Here is a 13,835-nt window from a genome sequence, read left to right on the forward strand (position 1 = left end):
TGACACCTGCCCCCGCCCCACCCTCGGAACGCTCGGCTCCCTCCGCCCCCTGCCGCACTCCTATTGGGCAACGCCTGCCCGGCATTTCTCCGATTGGTCCCCACACGAAGACCCACCTACCCCCGGCGCCCGATTGGGCGAAGGAGCAAGCGAAGTCGCCGGGATCGCCGTCTAGCGTAGCGGCACCTCCCCTGGCCCGCCTCCGAACGAGTCTGTGTGTTTTGATTCATCTATATATTGGTCAATCTAGAATCCCTACCATTATTGGAGAACAGGAAAGTCAATCACTCAAGTAGGAGCAGGAAAGAGACGAGGCTAGAAAGATCCCCGCCCATGAGAAGTGCTGATTGGAGGAACATTTGTTTTCTCTAAAGCTGGTTGGTGACAGGAGTATTTCCCCACCCAGAAATGTTTTTACGCGACTTATCAACTTTCACCCAGGATGTTTACTTCCTAACTTCCCCTTAGCAACGGAGTGGCGTCTTCTGGCTCTCCTAGCAACTGAGCGGAGCGACTTGTGCGCGAACCAGCCGGGTAGCCTGCGCTCGAGAAGGTGAGACCCGGGAGCTGAATCTCTGGGAGGACTGGCAGAGCCAACAGCGCCCGACTTAACTCTTTTCTCTGACTTTTTTCTCCGAGGTACCTGGCCCGGCCCTTCTCATTTGTAAAAACGCTAGCCCTGGGCTTTCAAGCCTCTGGATTAGAAAGAAATACTAAGGAAGCATTTCCTCAGGGGGCAGGGCCCGAAGAGATTTTTTAAAAATATTTTTTATTGATTTCAGAGAGGAAGAGAGAGGGAGAGAGAAACATCATTGATGAGAGAGAATCATTGATCGGTTGCCTCCCGCACACCCCCTCCTGGGGATGGAGCCTGCAACCCAGGTATGTGCCCTGACGGGAATCCAACTGTGACCTTCTGGGCATTGGTTTGATGCTCAACCATTGAGCGACCCCGGCCGGCCGTCCCGAAGAGATTTTTAAGGGGTTTGATCCCCTAGGCTTCTGGCCTGATCCCTTTCTTAGAGAGAAAGGAACCTGAAAGAAAAATCCACTGATAACTTCTTAAAGAATTCAACTCTTATATCCCACTTCATAACTGTCATTAAATTATTTCTCTTATTTTTATTCTTCATCTTGGTGCTATTTAAAGAACTTTGGGCATATGGATACCCAAGTTCCATGTCTGTTCCTTGTCAGTAGCTACTTGTATGACCAGACAATTTCCTTTCCCTGATGAGTCTTAGTTTTCCTATCTGGGAAATTAGGGCACTAGGAATCTTCTGTAATGGCCTCCAGAGCTGACGTAATTAAATAGCACTTGTGCACTTGGTACAGAGTAAGCACTCAGTAAAGTAAACTGTTTATTTTTCAGATCCAGTTGATCCCAGATTGTTGTTTCCTAGGACAATTCTGGATCTGTTTCTTCCTGAGGAGGCTATTCCATTGAGGCGCATTCTCTACCTCCTACCTGTGGTCTTCACCAACAAAACTATCAACAGGCAAGACAACAGGAACCCAGGTTGGGTGGTAAATTATGAATAAAACCCTGTAGACTCTAGGGAGTCTAGGGAGGACTGCTTGGGCCTTGACCCTGACGCAGAACAGCTGTGGAAAACATTATGGGCAGTGACAATGATGCCCTGGGAACAGCTGAGTCATGATTAAGCAATGCCTCTGGAGTCATGTTCTCCAGCTCTGCTATATACTAGATGTATAAACTTGGGCATGTGACTTAACCTAACTAGCTTCCATTTTCTTATCTGAAAACTGCAAATGACTAGTCCTACATATAAAATAAATTCCTAGAGATCTTTCACATCCACATCTCACCACCTCCTTGGTCATCTCTCACTTCATGACTCTTGTCATTCTCAGTAGTACAACCAGAGTGAGCTTCTTTTTTTTAATATATTTTTATTTCAGAGAGGAAGGGGGAGGGAGAGAGAGATAGAAACATCAATGATGAGAGAAACGTTGACCAGCTGCTTCCTGCACGCCCCACACTGGGGATTGAGCCCGCAACCCAGGCATGTGCCCTGATCGGGAATCAAACCGTGACCTCCTGGTTCATAGGTCAACACTCAGCCACTGAGCACACTGGCCAGGCAGAATCTTTTTTATATGACTTCTCAGTTCAATTCAACGCAGATTTGGTACACTACCAAGTATGAAGTACCTTTGCAAGAGAAGGGGGACTCCTGTCTCAGCAGGCTGAGTTGTCTTTTGTCAGATATTTTTGACCAATATGTATGAGAGAGATTCTTCTGCCCCCGAGTGAGCTTCTTAAAATTAAAATCGTATCATGTCACTGCCCCTGCTAAGCCCCAGGAGCTTCCCAGAGCTCCTGTAGGCCTCTCCAAGCTTGTATCACTTCAGCCAAAGTGGAACATGTTCTCTTCCCACATCAGGGCCCTCACTGTGCAGTTCCCTCTCCTTCTTTCTACTCCTCCTTCAGAGCTCAGCCCCACCTCCCTGGCCAGGCCAGGTGCCCCTAATGCATGCTATCATAGTCCCCGACACCTACAAATTTGTCATAGTTTCTAATTAAACATTTGTATGACTATATGATTTATTCTGAAACAGAGATAAGGAGATCTGTCTGTTGTAATCATAACATGTAGATATTCATTACAAGTGTGTAGACTAAATAAATGATCTTAAACAAATGTAGGCGGGAGGAATTATTCATCTAGTATAGATGGGAAATTCAAGGCTCAGCCAGGTGAGGTGAGTTGCCAAAGGATGCAAAGTCGGGGTCTAAATCCTGTCCTCGTGGGGTAGGCAGCTGCCCCACATGGCGATTGTTGGGCTGGACCGAAAGCAGCTTGATCTGACATAGGTGCCAGGCCTTGATGTGGGAGGGATGATAAGTCAGCTGAAGTTTTGAAATCAGAATTAAGAATAATTTTCCCAAGTACAGCACCTTTCTTTGAAAAAGCACAAACACCTTGCAGGTAATATCTGCCAAATACAGCACATTAAAATGTCCCCAAAGGCAACTTGGTGTCAAGTTATGGGAAATTTTACAAGAATTTGTTTCAGAAAAGTAGAGAAAGGCAGAGGACTGGAAACATCTTTTGTGGGCAGGAGATGTAGCCAGTGTTGACAAATGGGAGGAGCGGGAAGATGGAAGGTGCAGGTAGAGACTAGGCATGGGGGAGGGTCGGAGGGATGGGGTTGGGGTTAGGTGAGGCTGTGCCTCCTCTGGGGGGAGAAGGAAAGGCCGCATGAGAGCTAAAAGCATGGGACATCTGATCATGCAAAATCCAGAAATGGAAGATGCATATTTACATAAGCTGCCGTCAATGGATGGTGGGGAAGGAGCGGGAGGGCAGCTGGGCAGTGGCAGTCTAAGGCCAAGTGGCAGGATTGCCAGGTCCATCGGGTTTGTGGTGCACACCAGCGCACCAGCACTCTCTCCAAACAGAACCCAGTGGATAAGAGGCAGAGGACAGGGGCTGTCCGGTGCCAGGGCTAGCAGAGCAGGGAGGACGGGAGGTTCAGGGAGGCCCTGGTGTTGGGGACACATGCAGACAAAGATAGCAGGTGAAGTCAGCAGCGAGGTGAGAAGCAGGGTGGAAAGTAGGAGGGAGAACTGAGTTTGCAGAGGTTCAGGAGGCGGGATCCGGGGATCTCCAGTGACTGACGGAGAGTGTGTCTTCCTGCGGCCCAGCCTTCGGGATGTTCTCACTCAGAGGGCTGGTGATGAGAGGAGGTCGGATGCGCTGGCTTCCCAGGGCTGTGGCTCTGCCCAGCCAGGAATGGCAGCTCGGTCATCCTTACAGTGTGACTGACCGAGTCCCCAGCTCCCCACTTTGCCTGCGGTATCTCAACCCAATTCCTTTGGACCATTAACAACAGAACCTCCTGGGTTAGTTTAAGTGAAGGAGGATTTGATGCCAGAAGGGCCTGAAATCAGGGACATTAGGGGCTGGAAAGCCAGCAAGAAGAAGGCAGCCTCTGTCTGTGCCAGTCTGTCTGTCCTTCTGTCTATTTTCCCCTGGATCCCCCAGATTCCCATCTCTGCTTCTCTCTGTTCATCTGCCCCACTTTCTCCCCAGCTCAAGCAACCAGCTCTGGTGGGCACTCTTATCCTGAAGCCCACGCTCACATTTCTCAGGGGAAACATGAATGACCAGCTTGGATGGGTGTCCTCCTACACACTGGGCAACTTGGTGGGGGGATATGGGGGGAAGCGATATAGACATGGCTGTCTGGCTGGCTGAGGCTCTCAGAGAAGGCAGCTGCGGGCTAGTGTGCCTGGCTGGGGCTGCTGAGGACAATGTTCAGTGGTTGGCACCAAGAAACCTGAACAAGGGTGGGACAGAAGCCCAAGGCCCAAGGTGACCACGGCCATAGGGAAGCTGAGTTCCAGAGGATAAGAGACCAGTGTGGCACCATCCACTTGTCTGGGGTAGGGTCACAGCTGTGGTTGTGGGGCCAAGGAAGGGCACCAGGCAGGATGGGCATATGTGGTTGCCCAGGGAAGCCCTGGAGCAGCCTTAGTGCAAATGTCCTAACCCCCCGGTGTAGGGGGCCAAGCAGTGGGAGAAGGGCAGCGTTTGTGTGTCCTTACCCGCCACAGTGCTCCCCAGCACTTTAAAAGGATGCCCACCAGCCCCTGTCCTCAGACAAAGGGAGAAGTAGATTGTGGAACACAAACGTAATGTTTTTTAGGGAAGATGAACCGGCTGTGCAACTCACTGGAGCCAAGAGTGATGAACGACGACATGCTTAAGCTGGCTGTCGGGGAGCAGGGCCCACAGGAGGAGGCTGGGCAGCTGGCCAAACAGGAGGGCATCCTCTTTAAGGACGTCGTCTCCCTACAGCTGGACTTCCAGAGTGCGTACCCTGGGCGGGCAGGGCACCAGGCAGGGCCCCCTGACTTTTTCCAATCCACATCCCAGCCCCAGAATTCCATGCAAAGTCCGTATAAAAAGATAAAATTCTCCCATTCCAAATCTAAGTGAACCACAGAGGCCTTAGTGTCCTCGGGTGGAGAAACCTAGGAGGGTGGTCTCAAGCAGTCATCCTGGCTGTGGGGAGCGGGGGGGAGGAGGATGTACAGCTTTGGAGGAGGAGCAGAAGACAGGAGTGGCACAGGGCCATGGGCAGGGAGCTGGGCAAGAGTGGCCGGGTAGCCTACTGGGAAGATGTGGCTGGGGACCAGGTAGAACCTCGGTGCCTCAGTGTCCCCATCTGTGAAATGGGATCATTGTAGTCTCTGGCCAAGGGCTGGTTGGGAGGACAAGGTAAGACAACATGTGCACAGTTTGGGTTCATTAAAAAAGGCTAGTGAGAGCTGTGAGAGGAAGCAGGAGAGATGGGCATAGAGCCTGCAGCCGGGCATTGTGCATGTTAGAAAGAAGGCGAGCCCCCAAACCAAGGGTCCTGGTAGAACACAAATGATACTTGGCAGCCAACAGCAAGGCAGTATGTTTACTCCTGCAGGAGGGCGTGCAGCCAGCCCAGGGTTTTATCCCTGACACACACCATCTGTCCCTCACTCTTGATTGGTCAGAGTTTAGGCTCACATTCTTGTGCTAATGTAAAGGAAAAAGGGAGGGGTGGACCTGTGCGGTTTCAAAATGGCAGTTGCCTAAACTCCCTTCTTTGACAGAAAAGATTACATACTTGTTTATTCTCACAATTCTCACATGCAGGCGGGCCACAGTGGAGGGACTGGTCAGATTCATAGTCCTGCTCTGTCCTGGGTTCCCAGCCGACCTGCTGAGCCATCTGCTCAACAAGAAGGAATTCTTTTTTTTTTCTTTTCTTTCTTTTGACTGGTTTTGGTGGGGGGTTTCTTCTATTTTAAAAAAAAATGAAATTGACTGACATAGCATTGGTTAATAACACTATAAATTTCAAGTGTACAACTTTATCATCAGCATTTGTACACTCCAGCATGTGCGCACGGCCCGCAGTCTCCGCTCCTTCTGTCACCATATATTTGATTTCCTTTACCCTCTTTGTCTTCCCTGAGGCCCTGCCTCAGCTGGTCTGGGCCAGACCCTGGGGGCCCAGCAGTGGGCAAGGCCCTGACCCCAGCCCACAGAGCGCACAGGCCTCCAGGGGGACCCCAGCTCTGCAGGGGCTGGCCACCCAGAGCAGTGAGGGCCCTGGCCTGGGTAGTGAAAGGCTAAGGGGTTGCAGAATGGCTGTCACCAGAGGGAGCTTTTGCACTGCCCCCTTCCTGATGCTTCCCCTCCCAGCCTGGGTTCCTTCCACCAGAATTTATCAAGTGCCTGTTATGTGCCAGGTGCTTGTCTAGGTACTAGGCATTCAACTGTGAACAAAAAAGTGGAAAAAAAAGAAGAAGAAGAAGCCTGTCCTCATGGAGCTTGACATCCAAGTGAGGGACACACACAGTAAAACGGAGGGAAAGAACAGTGTCCGAGGAAGGTAGCTTGTGCTGTGGAGAGAAATCACTCAGGAGAGGAGGAAGGGGACCTGGGTGGGCCTCACCCAGAAGGTGACAGTTGAGCAAAGACTAGAAGGCGGGAAGGGAAGGGGCCACGCGGAGATGCAGGAAGGTGCTGACTGCAGAGGAAGCAGCCGGCACAGAAGCCCCGCGGGGCAGACCTGGGTGGAGACAGGCAGAGAGTGGCCGGTCAGCTAGCACCGGCCTGGGGGCTGGAGAGGGAGTGTGGTTTGTACAGTGAGCGAGCCGGGAGACTCGGAGGGAGGAGGGACAGGGATTTAGGTTTTCACAGGGTCCCACGGCTGCAGGAGGATAGATGGTGGGGCCTGGGGAGCAGGGAGTCTAGGGGGCACTGCTGATGGGCCAAGACCGAGGCGGTGGCAGTGAGGAGGGCTCTGTGTCCACGTTGAAGATAATGGGCGTTTGAGGCAGGCCTGTCCTGCTGGCGGCTCGTTCAGAGCTAACTGCCAAGTAGATCCTGATTTTGTTGTGTTGTTTGGCTTTTCCACACGAACTGCTGATGTGTGGGGAAAGCCAGCGCGCAGGGGTGCCCAGCCAGCACCCAGGAGTGTGCAAGCCACCCTGGGGAATCTGGTCAGAGAGCTAAAGAACAGATCCCAGTGCTACCTGGCCCTGGGGCCCAGGACAGGCAGGACTCTGGGTCAGAGAGACGCTGGCCCCTCCCTCCGCACCCCCCACTCCCCCCGGGGAGACATGGCTGGAAGAGGGCAGTGGGGAGGGTGCTGTGTCTCTCCCAGGACCTCAGTGAATATCGTCCCCCTGAGTGAAAACTGAAACTGCTGCCCCAAATGTGTGCTTATTAAGGGCACCTTCTCCCCGCTTCGTCTTACAAAGAGCATATTCTAAGTTTCGGTAGTTATTACAAAAGCAAATATAGAGCAAAGGGGCACGTAAGCAGTAGAGTTATTTGTAGCTTCTAGAATGAACTGGGGACACGCGGCAGAGGGAAGGCAGGCGGACCCCGGCCTGTGCCTTGTGCCCCAAGTTGTCTGGCGTCCTGGGCAGCCCTCAGCCTGGCCCCGGAGGCCGCACGAGTCCTGTGTCCTGAGCTCCTGGTGCTCAGCCCAGTCAGGGCGCCCACAGACTGCAGGCAAGAGCGGGGCTGGGGCCTGCGTGTGCGTAGCATCAGCTCAGTCCCCCAGGACACTGCTCTAGACTCTAACCTTAAGCCGAGGCTGGAGCCAGCGGCGGTCTCCGCGGCCTGTTTCAGACATCCTCCGCATTGACAACCTCTGGCAGTTTGAGAACTTGAGAAAGCTGCAGCTGGACAATAACATCATCGAGAGGATCGAGGGCCTGGAGAACCTCACACAGCTGGTCTGGCTCGGTAAGGCCCCTTCGTGTGTGTGACCGCCCGAGTTCAAGGCGACCCCGCCAAGATCACCCTCGCCACGGTGTTTGTCTCCCTGGCATTACCCTGCAAGCCCACGGACAGCAGAAGCTCTGTCCGCCGGGAGCAAGAACGCTGTTCTTTTTATTGTTATGGCTCCTTTTTTGTTAATCTTCACCCAAGGATATTTTTCCATTTGATTTTCAGAGAGCGTGTAAAGGAGGGAGGGCGGGGGAGAGAGATAGAGAAACATGGAAACATCCATGTGAGAGAGACACATCGATTGGTTGCCCAAACCTGCAACCCAGGTACGTGCCCTTGACTGGGAATCCGGAAGCGAACCCACAGCCCTTCCCAGCATGGGCCAGTGATCTAACCATCAAGCCACACTGTACAGGGCTGAAGCTGTTCTTTTTAAAAGCCCGGGCCCTGTGTTGGGTAAACACAGCAGAAATGTGCTTGGATGTGCCAGGACAGAGTATTCCGTCCCCAGCTGCCAGCCTCCGGTTTGGGAGTGGGTGGTCGAAGGAGCAGCCCTGGGTTCCTTGTGGTCACTCTGCACGCCGGCTGACAGCTAACTGTGGGTCCCACCACTCATGGGGGCTCCGATCAGACCCAAAAGAATCATCACAGTTGCTAGTTGCACTGAGCACTTACTACCTGCTAAGCATGGGCCTCCATGTGAGCTATTTTAATGCACACAGCAGCCCATTGTAGAGATGAGCAAACTGAGGCCACAGCGAGTGGTGGGGGCTTCTGGCTCCCAGCCCAGCTCTGACTCTAGAGCTCTGGCCCTCACTGCTAAGACCGCAGGGTCCTGATGACCCGTGTCCGTCTGCTGAGCTAGGAGGCAGCCTCCCCGCTGCTGAGGGGCAGGTGGGCGCCTGGAGGGAGAGGAGCTGGCTGGGGAGCCCTGTATACCTGCTTTGTTTCACTCTTACAGCAAAAGACCCGTTACTATCCCATTCCATAGATGAGGAGGGGCTCCGGGAGGCCCAGGCACTTGCCCAAAGCTCCACGACCAGAGCTGCTGGGGTGCAAACCCAGGCCTGTCTGACCCGAAGTCGGGTTCCTTCACCCCGTCAGGCTGTGTCCCCGTAGCAGGAGCCCGGCACAGCGGGGAGCCTCCAGGTGTGCCCAGCAGCTGGGCTGAGTGTGCTGCCAGCTGCCAGCCTTCGCAGCCCCACAGCCCGCTTAGGCTGCAGTTCGCAGACGCAGCGGCTGAGGCGGAGAGGCTTGATGGCGTGGCACGCGGCAGGCAGCTGAGGCGACCCCAGCCAGGGCTCCTGTCTGCTGGGCCCCTCCGCCCCAGGCCCCGCCTCCGGCACTCTGGCACTCATTCCTGCTGAGTGGCCCAGCTGCCTCGCCACAAGTCATCTGCCTCTCTACAGGGGTGGGGAATGTCCGGCCCGCAGGCCATGAAAGGCCTGAGAGATCATTTGGGCTGGCCCTGCCAAGGCATTAGGGGTGAGTTAATTAAATGTTTGACCAAATACAGCAGGCTACTTTTTAAGTTGCTAATTATGTCTGGCCCTCGAATGATGTCATAGATACCCAAAGGGCCCTGGATGGAAGAAAGGTCCCCCACCCTGCCCTAGGAAATGAAGGAGGAGAAGAGAGTGCTGGGTCAACCAGGCCCTGAGCCATGCCCCCTCTGGAAGGCCTGCCAGGCACCAGCTGTCTGAATGCTGGGCTTTTAGGCAGAGCTACCAGCCCAGCCGTCCCTCAGATATAAAACAAGTGCCACAGGTTCCTGGAAGGCGCTCCTGTGATGCCCAGGACTCCATGGCACAGGGTGAGAAAGCAGAAGGGGAGATTTCTGGCAAAAGGTCAGCCTGCACCCCTCAGAGAGTCAGAAACCAGCCTTTGCCCAGCCACGGCACTAGGGACCCAACCGCAGGCGGGAAGTGCTGGTCCCTGGGCTGGTTCAGCAAGCCCCTAGCTACGTGTACCCACTGCTGGCCCGGAGCAGGCTCTGGAGAGCTGATTTGCACATCTCACCACGTTTGCATTCAGGATGTCTTGTTGGGGCCTGACATTGGCCGTGGTGGCAGTGCTATTCCACAGCTACCGGCAGCACAACAGGTCAGAGCGCCCCTCGCTGGCCCCATATGGAACATCTACCTGCAGCACTGGTTCTAGGGGGTGGCCAGGCCTCTGGAGAGCAGACCTGGCTGCCCGCTGGGAAGGGAAGTGGGCAGGCGTGGCATTTAGCAGGCCCCAGTTTGCATCCCAGCTCAGCCAAGTGCTAACCAATTTTGCACCAGCTGTTCCAGCCCTCTGACCCTCAGCTTCTCTGTGTGCTCTGTGCCCTCAGGCATATGACCACCAGGCCCTTTGAGTCTGGGTTTCTGCGTCCAAAAAATTAGGTGGTGATGCCTCTGCTATGAGGATTCAATGAGGTAATGCACTCAAGGGCCTAGCGTAGCTAAAGGAACACTCAGGTATCCTTGATCCCAGCCGACAGCAGGTCAGCATCCGTGACATACCAACGAGACTAAATGAAGATGTGGATACACTTACTTTCCACAGCACCTTTTTAGTGTGCCAGCTTGCAGCTACCATGATGTATTCCCAAGCTCATGAAAAATTCCCAGGTTGGGCCCTAACTGGTTTGGCTCAGTGGATAGAGCGTCGGCCTGTGGACTGAAGGGCCCCAGGTTTGATTCCGGTCAAGGGCATGTACCTTGGTTGCGGGCACATCCCCAGTAGGGGGTGTGCAGGAGGCAGCTGATAGATGTTTCTAACTCTCTATCCCTCTCCCTTCCTCTCTGTAAAAAATCAATAAAATATATATTTTTTAAAAAATTCCCAGGTTGGGCCTCTGGGCCATTGCTATTCTAGGACAGAGTTGCAGCCCAGCCCCAACTAAAAACTGTCCATTTTAGTTCCAAAGATGTGAAGTTTGGGCTAGAGAGGACCAGGACACCTCAGCTGGGGTGCGTGGGCTTGGGGGGAAGCTTGAGTTGGCCGTGCTGTACCTAGAAGGCCTGACCTGCAGCCTGTCTGGGGGGAGCCCTCACTGCCCTCTGGCACCAGTAGTTAGCTGTGTGGCTTTGGGAAAATCACCAAGCCTTTCTGAACTTAGCTTCCCAATTGAGCAAATGGGGAGATGTGGGGAGCTGGCACGGCCATGGCATACTCATGCCAGCTCAGCCTGGTTCAGTGACCCTGAGTGGGGACGATGAAAGGCTTAGAAAAGACAGACGAGAGAATGACAGCTGGGTCTCGGTGGGACGCTGCTCCCTGATGAGGAGACAGCGCCCACAAGCCGTGTCTTTATTTTATAGCAGATGCCACAAGGCAATGTAAGGGCGTGATCAAGATGTTTACAGCATTCTTGTGGGTTTCAACCTCAGTCAACTACATGCACCTGAACTCTATCACTCAGGCACGTGGGGCCATGTGTTCGGACCATAGGTTAAGCTTACAGCTATAGCTGTTGGCTATAATTGTGCTGGGAGGGCTCTGCCCTCCAGCTGGGACTTGCACGTGGCAATGAGAGGACTGTGCCCTCTCCTCAGTCCAGGGCTTGAACCTGTCCAAACACTGTAGCCGCGCCCCACAGGGAGAGACGTTCCAGACTGCCACTCAGAGCTGCTGTCTGGGGTGTACACACCAGCAGCTGGTAAATTGGTGGGTGCTGAGCAGATGCCGGGCATCACTACCAAATGCCTATAGGCGGGCAAAGGGGACACGGCACCTGGCTCCCCGCTCCAGACCTGCCAGTCAGCATGTCCAGCTCAGAACAGCAACAGAGCACGGACACGAGCGTTTGCCCACGTGTCCCGAGCCAGGAAGGTGAGGGCAGAACTGGAGAGGGCGAGGACAGTTCGACTCCATGCACAGCTCTGTCAGACAGCTTGGTGCTGGCTCAGAGCGCGTAGGTAGCCCAGACGGGTTTGGTTCAGGACGGTCCACCCCTAACTCGTCACTCAGCCCTCTGGCCCTCTTCCTTCCAGACCTGTCCTTCAACAACATCGAGGCCATCGAGGGGCTGGACACACTGGTGAACCTGGAGGACCTGAGCTTGTTCAACAACCGCATCTCCAAGATCGACTCCCTGGACGCCCTGGTCAAGCTGCAGGTGCTGTCCCTCGGCAACAACCAAATCGGCAACATGATGAATGTGAGTGAGCTCAGGCCCAGCGCGGGGCTGGGGCTGGGGCTGGGGTCTGTGCCCAAGGGAAACGCAGGGTCAGTCTTTTAGATCTTCCCCTTTTCCTAGAGAAGCCAGAGACACAGCTTATTTCACAAGAGATGCGGTAATGTTTAAACAACACGCTTCACCGTGAAAGGCCATCTGTGGGTGCCAGTTTGTGCCCTGCCTTGGTGGGGCCTCTTTCTTTCCCTGAGCCCCAGGCTCACTTAAAAAGCCGTTGCTGAGGCAAGGACCTGCTCGGGGGGACATTTGGCCTGTGCTCAGTGGATACAGAGACCCGCAAGGCACAGTCCCTCAGGGATGCCCAGCACACATCTACATAATCAGGACACACAGCATGACAAGAAGCTGGTGTCCACCCCGGGGGGCCAGGGGTGTGTACGTGTGAGGGGGCAGAGGTCATTGGTCATTTGGGGGAAGGTTGGCTGCCCCCCTGTCTATTCCCAAGATCCCAGCGGCTGGGGATGGGGCAGGGACAGGCCCACAGCTGGGAACTGCTTCTCCAGCCGGCCAGTCAATCCTGGGAGCTGTCCAATACCCTTTCAAGATTCCTCTTCTGCTTTCGTCAGTTAGATGGCCTGGGTCCAAACCCCAGCTGCATGCCCTAAGGCTCGAGCCTTCTATGCCTCAGTTTCCTCTTCTGTAAAATGGAGATAATGGCCATAAGCCACCTGCCAGGAATTGAGTGAGGTGATGGACATGAGTCACCTCATTCAGTGTCAGGCTGGAGTGCGTTCTTTTTTTTTTTTCTTAACCATCACCCAAGGATATTTTTCCATTGATTTATAGAGAGAGAGAGTGGAAAAGAGGGTAAGACGGAGAGAAACATAGATGTGAAAGAAACACATCGATTGGTTGCCTCCTGCACGAGCCCTGACCAGGGAGGAGCCTGCAACCAAGGTACACGCCCTTGACCAGAATTGTACCTGGGACCCTTCGGTCTACAAGTCGATGCTCTATCCACTGAGCCGAACTGGCTAGGACTGTTCCTTTTTATATATAAACTAGAGGCCCAGTGCATGAAATTCGTGCATGGGTAGGGTTCCTAGTGGCTGCCGGCCAGGGCCTCCCTTCCCCCAGCTGCCAGCACCGACTTCCCTCTGGCACCTGGGACCCACCGGCACCCAGGACCCTGGCTTCCTTCGCAACTCTGGCTTCATCCGGAAGGACGTCCGGTCTAATTAGCATATTATGCTTTTATTATTATAGATAACGTCACCTAAAGCTCCAAGGCGACTCCTCTTGTTGGCTGTCCTCTGACTCTGCACAAAAGGCTGTGTTCCTAATGCCCTGTCCCACACTCCCATTTTCAGAGTATCCTACCCCAGTTTCCAGGAACCCAGAACCCCCCACTGGGGATCAAGCCCACAACCCAGGCATGTGCCCTGATTGGTAATTGAACCATGACCTCCTGGTTCATAGGTTGATGGTCAACCACTGAGCCACACCAGCCGGGCTGGAGTACATTCTTAACAAAGGGAGGACTGTTGCAGCTGAGATCCTCCCTGAGAAATTCATTTGAACCTCTAGCCAGGCTCACCAAGAAACACAGAGAGAAGACCCAAATAAACAAAAATCAGAAATGAAAGAGGTGAAGTAACAACCAACCCCACAGACATACAAAGGATTGTAAAAAAATACTACAAACAACTCTATTCCAACAAATTGGACAACCTAGACAAAATGGACATATTCCTAGAAAAATACAAGCTTCCAAAACTCAATCAGGAAGAATAAAAAAAAACCTGAATAGGCCGATAACTACCGATGAAATTGAAGCAGTAATAAGAAATCTTCCAGCAAACAAAAGCCCTGGTCTGGCCGGCTTCACAGGGGAGTTTTACCAAACATTCAAAGAAGAATTAAAACCTATTCTCCTCAGACTATTCCAAAAAAAA

General features: G+C 53.5%; 1 protein-coding gene across 1 annotated transcript in view; it reads left to right on the forward strand.

The window, feature by feature from the left end:
• The first annotated feature begins 11 nt into the window (after nt 1-11).
• Nucleotides 12-13,835, forward strand: part of DRC3 (dynein regulatory complex subunit 3) — a 46,767-nt gene continuing 32,943 nt past the window's right edge. Inside the window, exons 1-5 of the mRNA XM_005870156.2 lie at nt 12-553; nt 1,373-1,499; nt 4,678-4,842; nt 7,656-7,772; nt 11,738-11,904. Coding sequence (XP_005870218.1) covers nt 4,683-4,842; nt 7,656-7,772; nt 11,738-11,904 — 444 coding nt within the window. The 5' untranslated portion in view covers nt 12-553; nt 1,373-1,499; nt 4,678-4,682. The remainder of the gene's footprint in view (nt 554-1,372; nt 1,500-4,677; nt 4,843-7,655; nt 7,773-11,737; nt 11,905-13,835) is intronic.

The sequence above is a fragment of the Myotis brandtii genome, unplaced genomic scaffold (genome assembly GCF_000412655.1).
Source record: "Myotis brandtii unplaced genomic scaffold, ASM41265v1 scaffold314, whole genome shotgun sequence".
Taxonomy (NCBI): domain Eukaryota; kingdom Metazoa; phylum Chordata; class Mammalia; order Chiroptera; family Vespertilionidae; genus Myotis; species Myotis brandtii.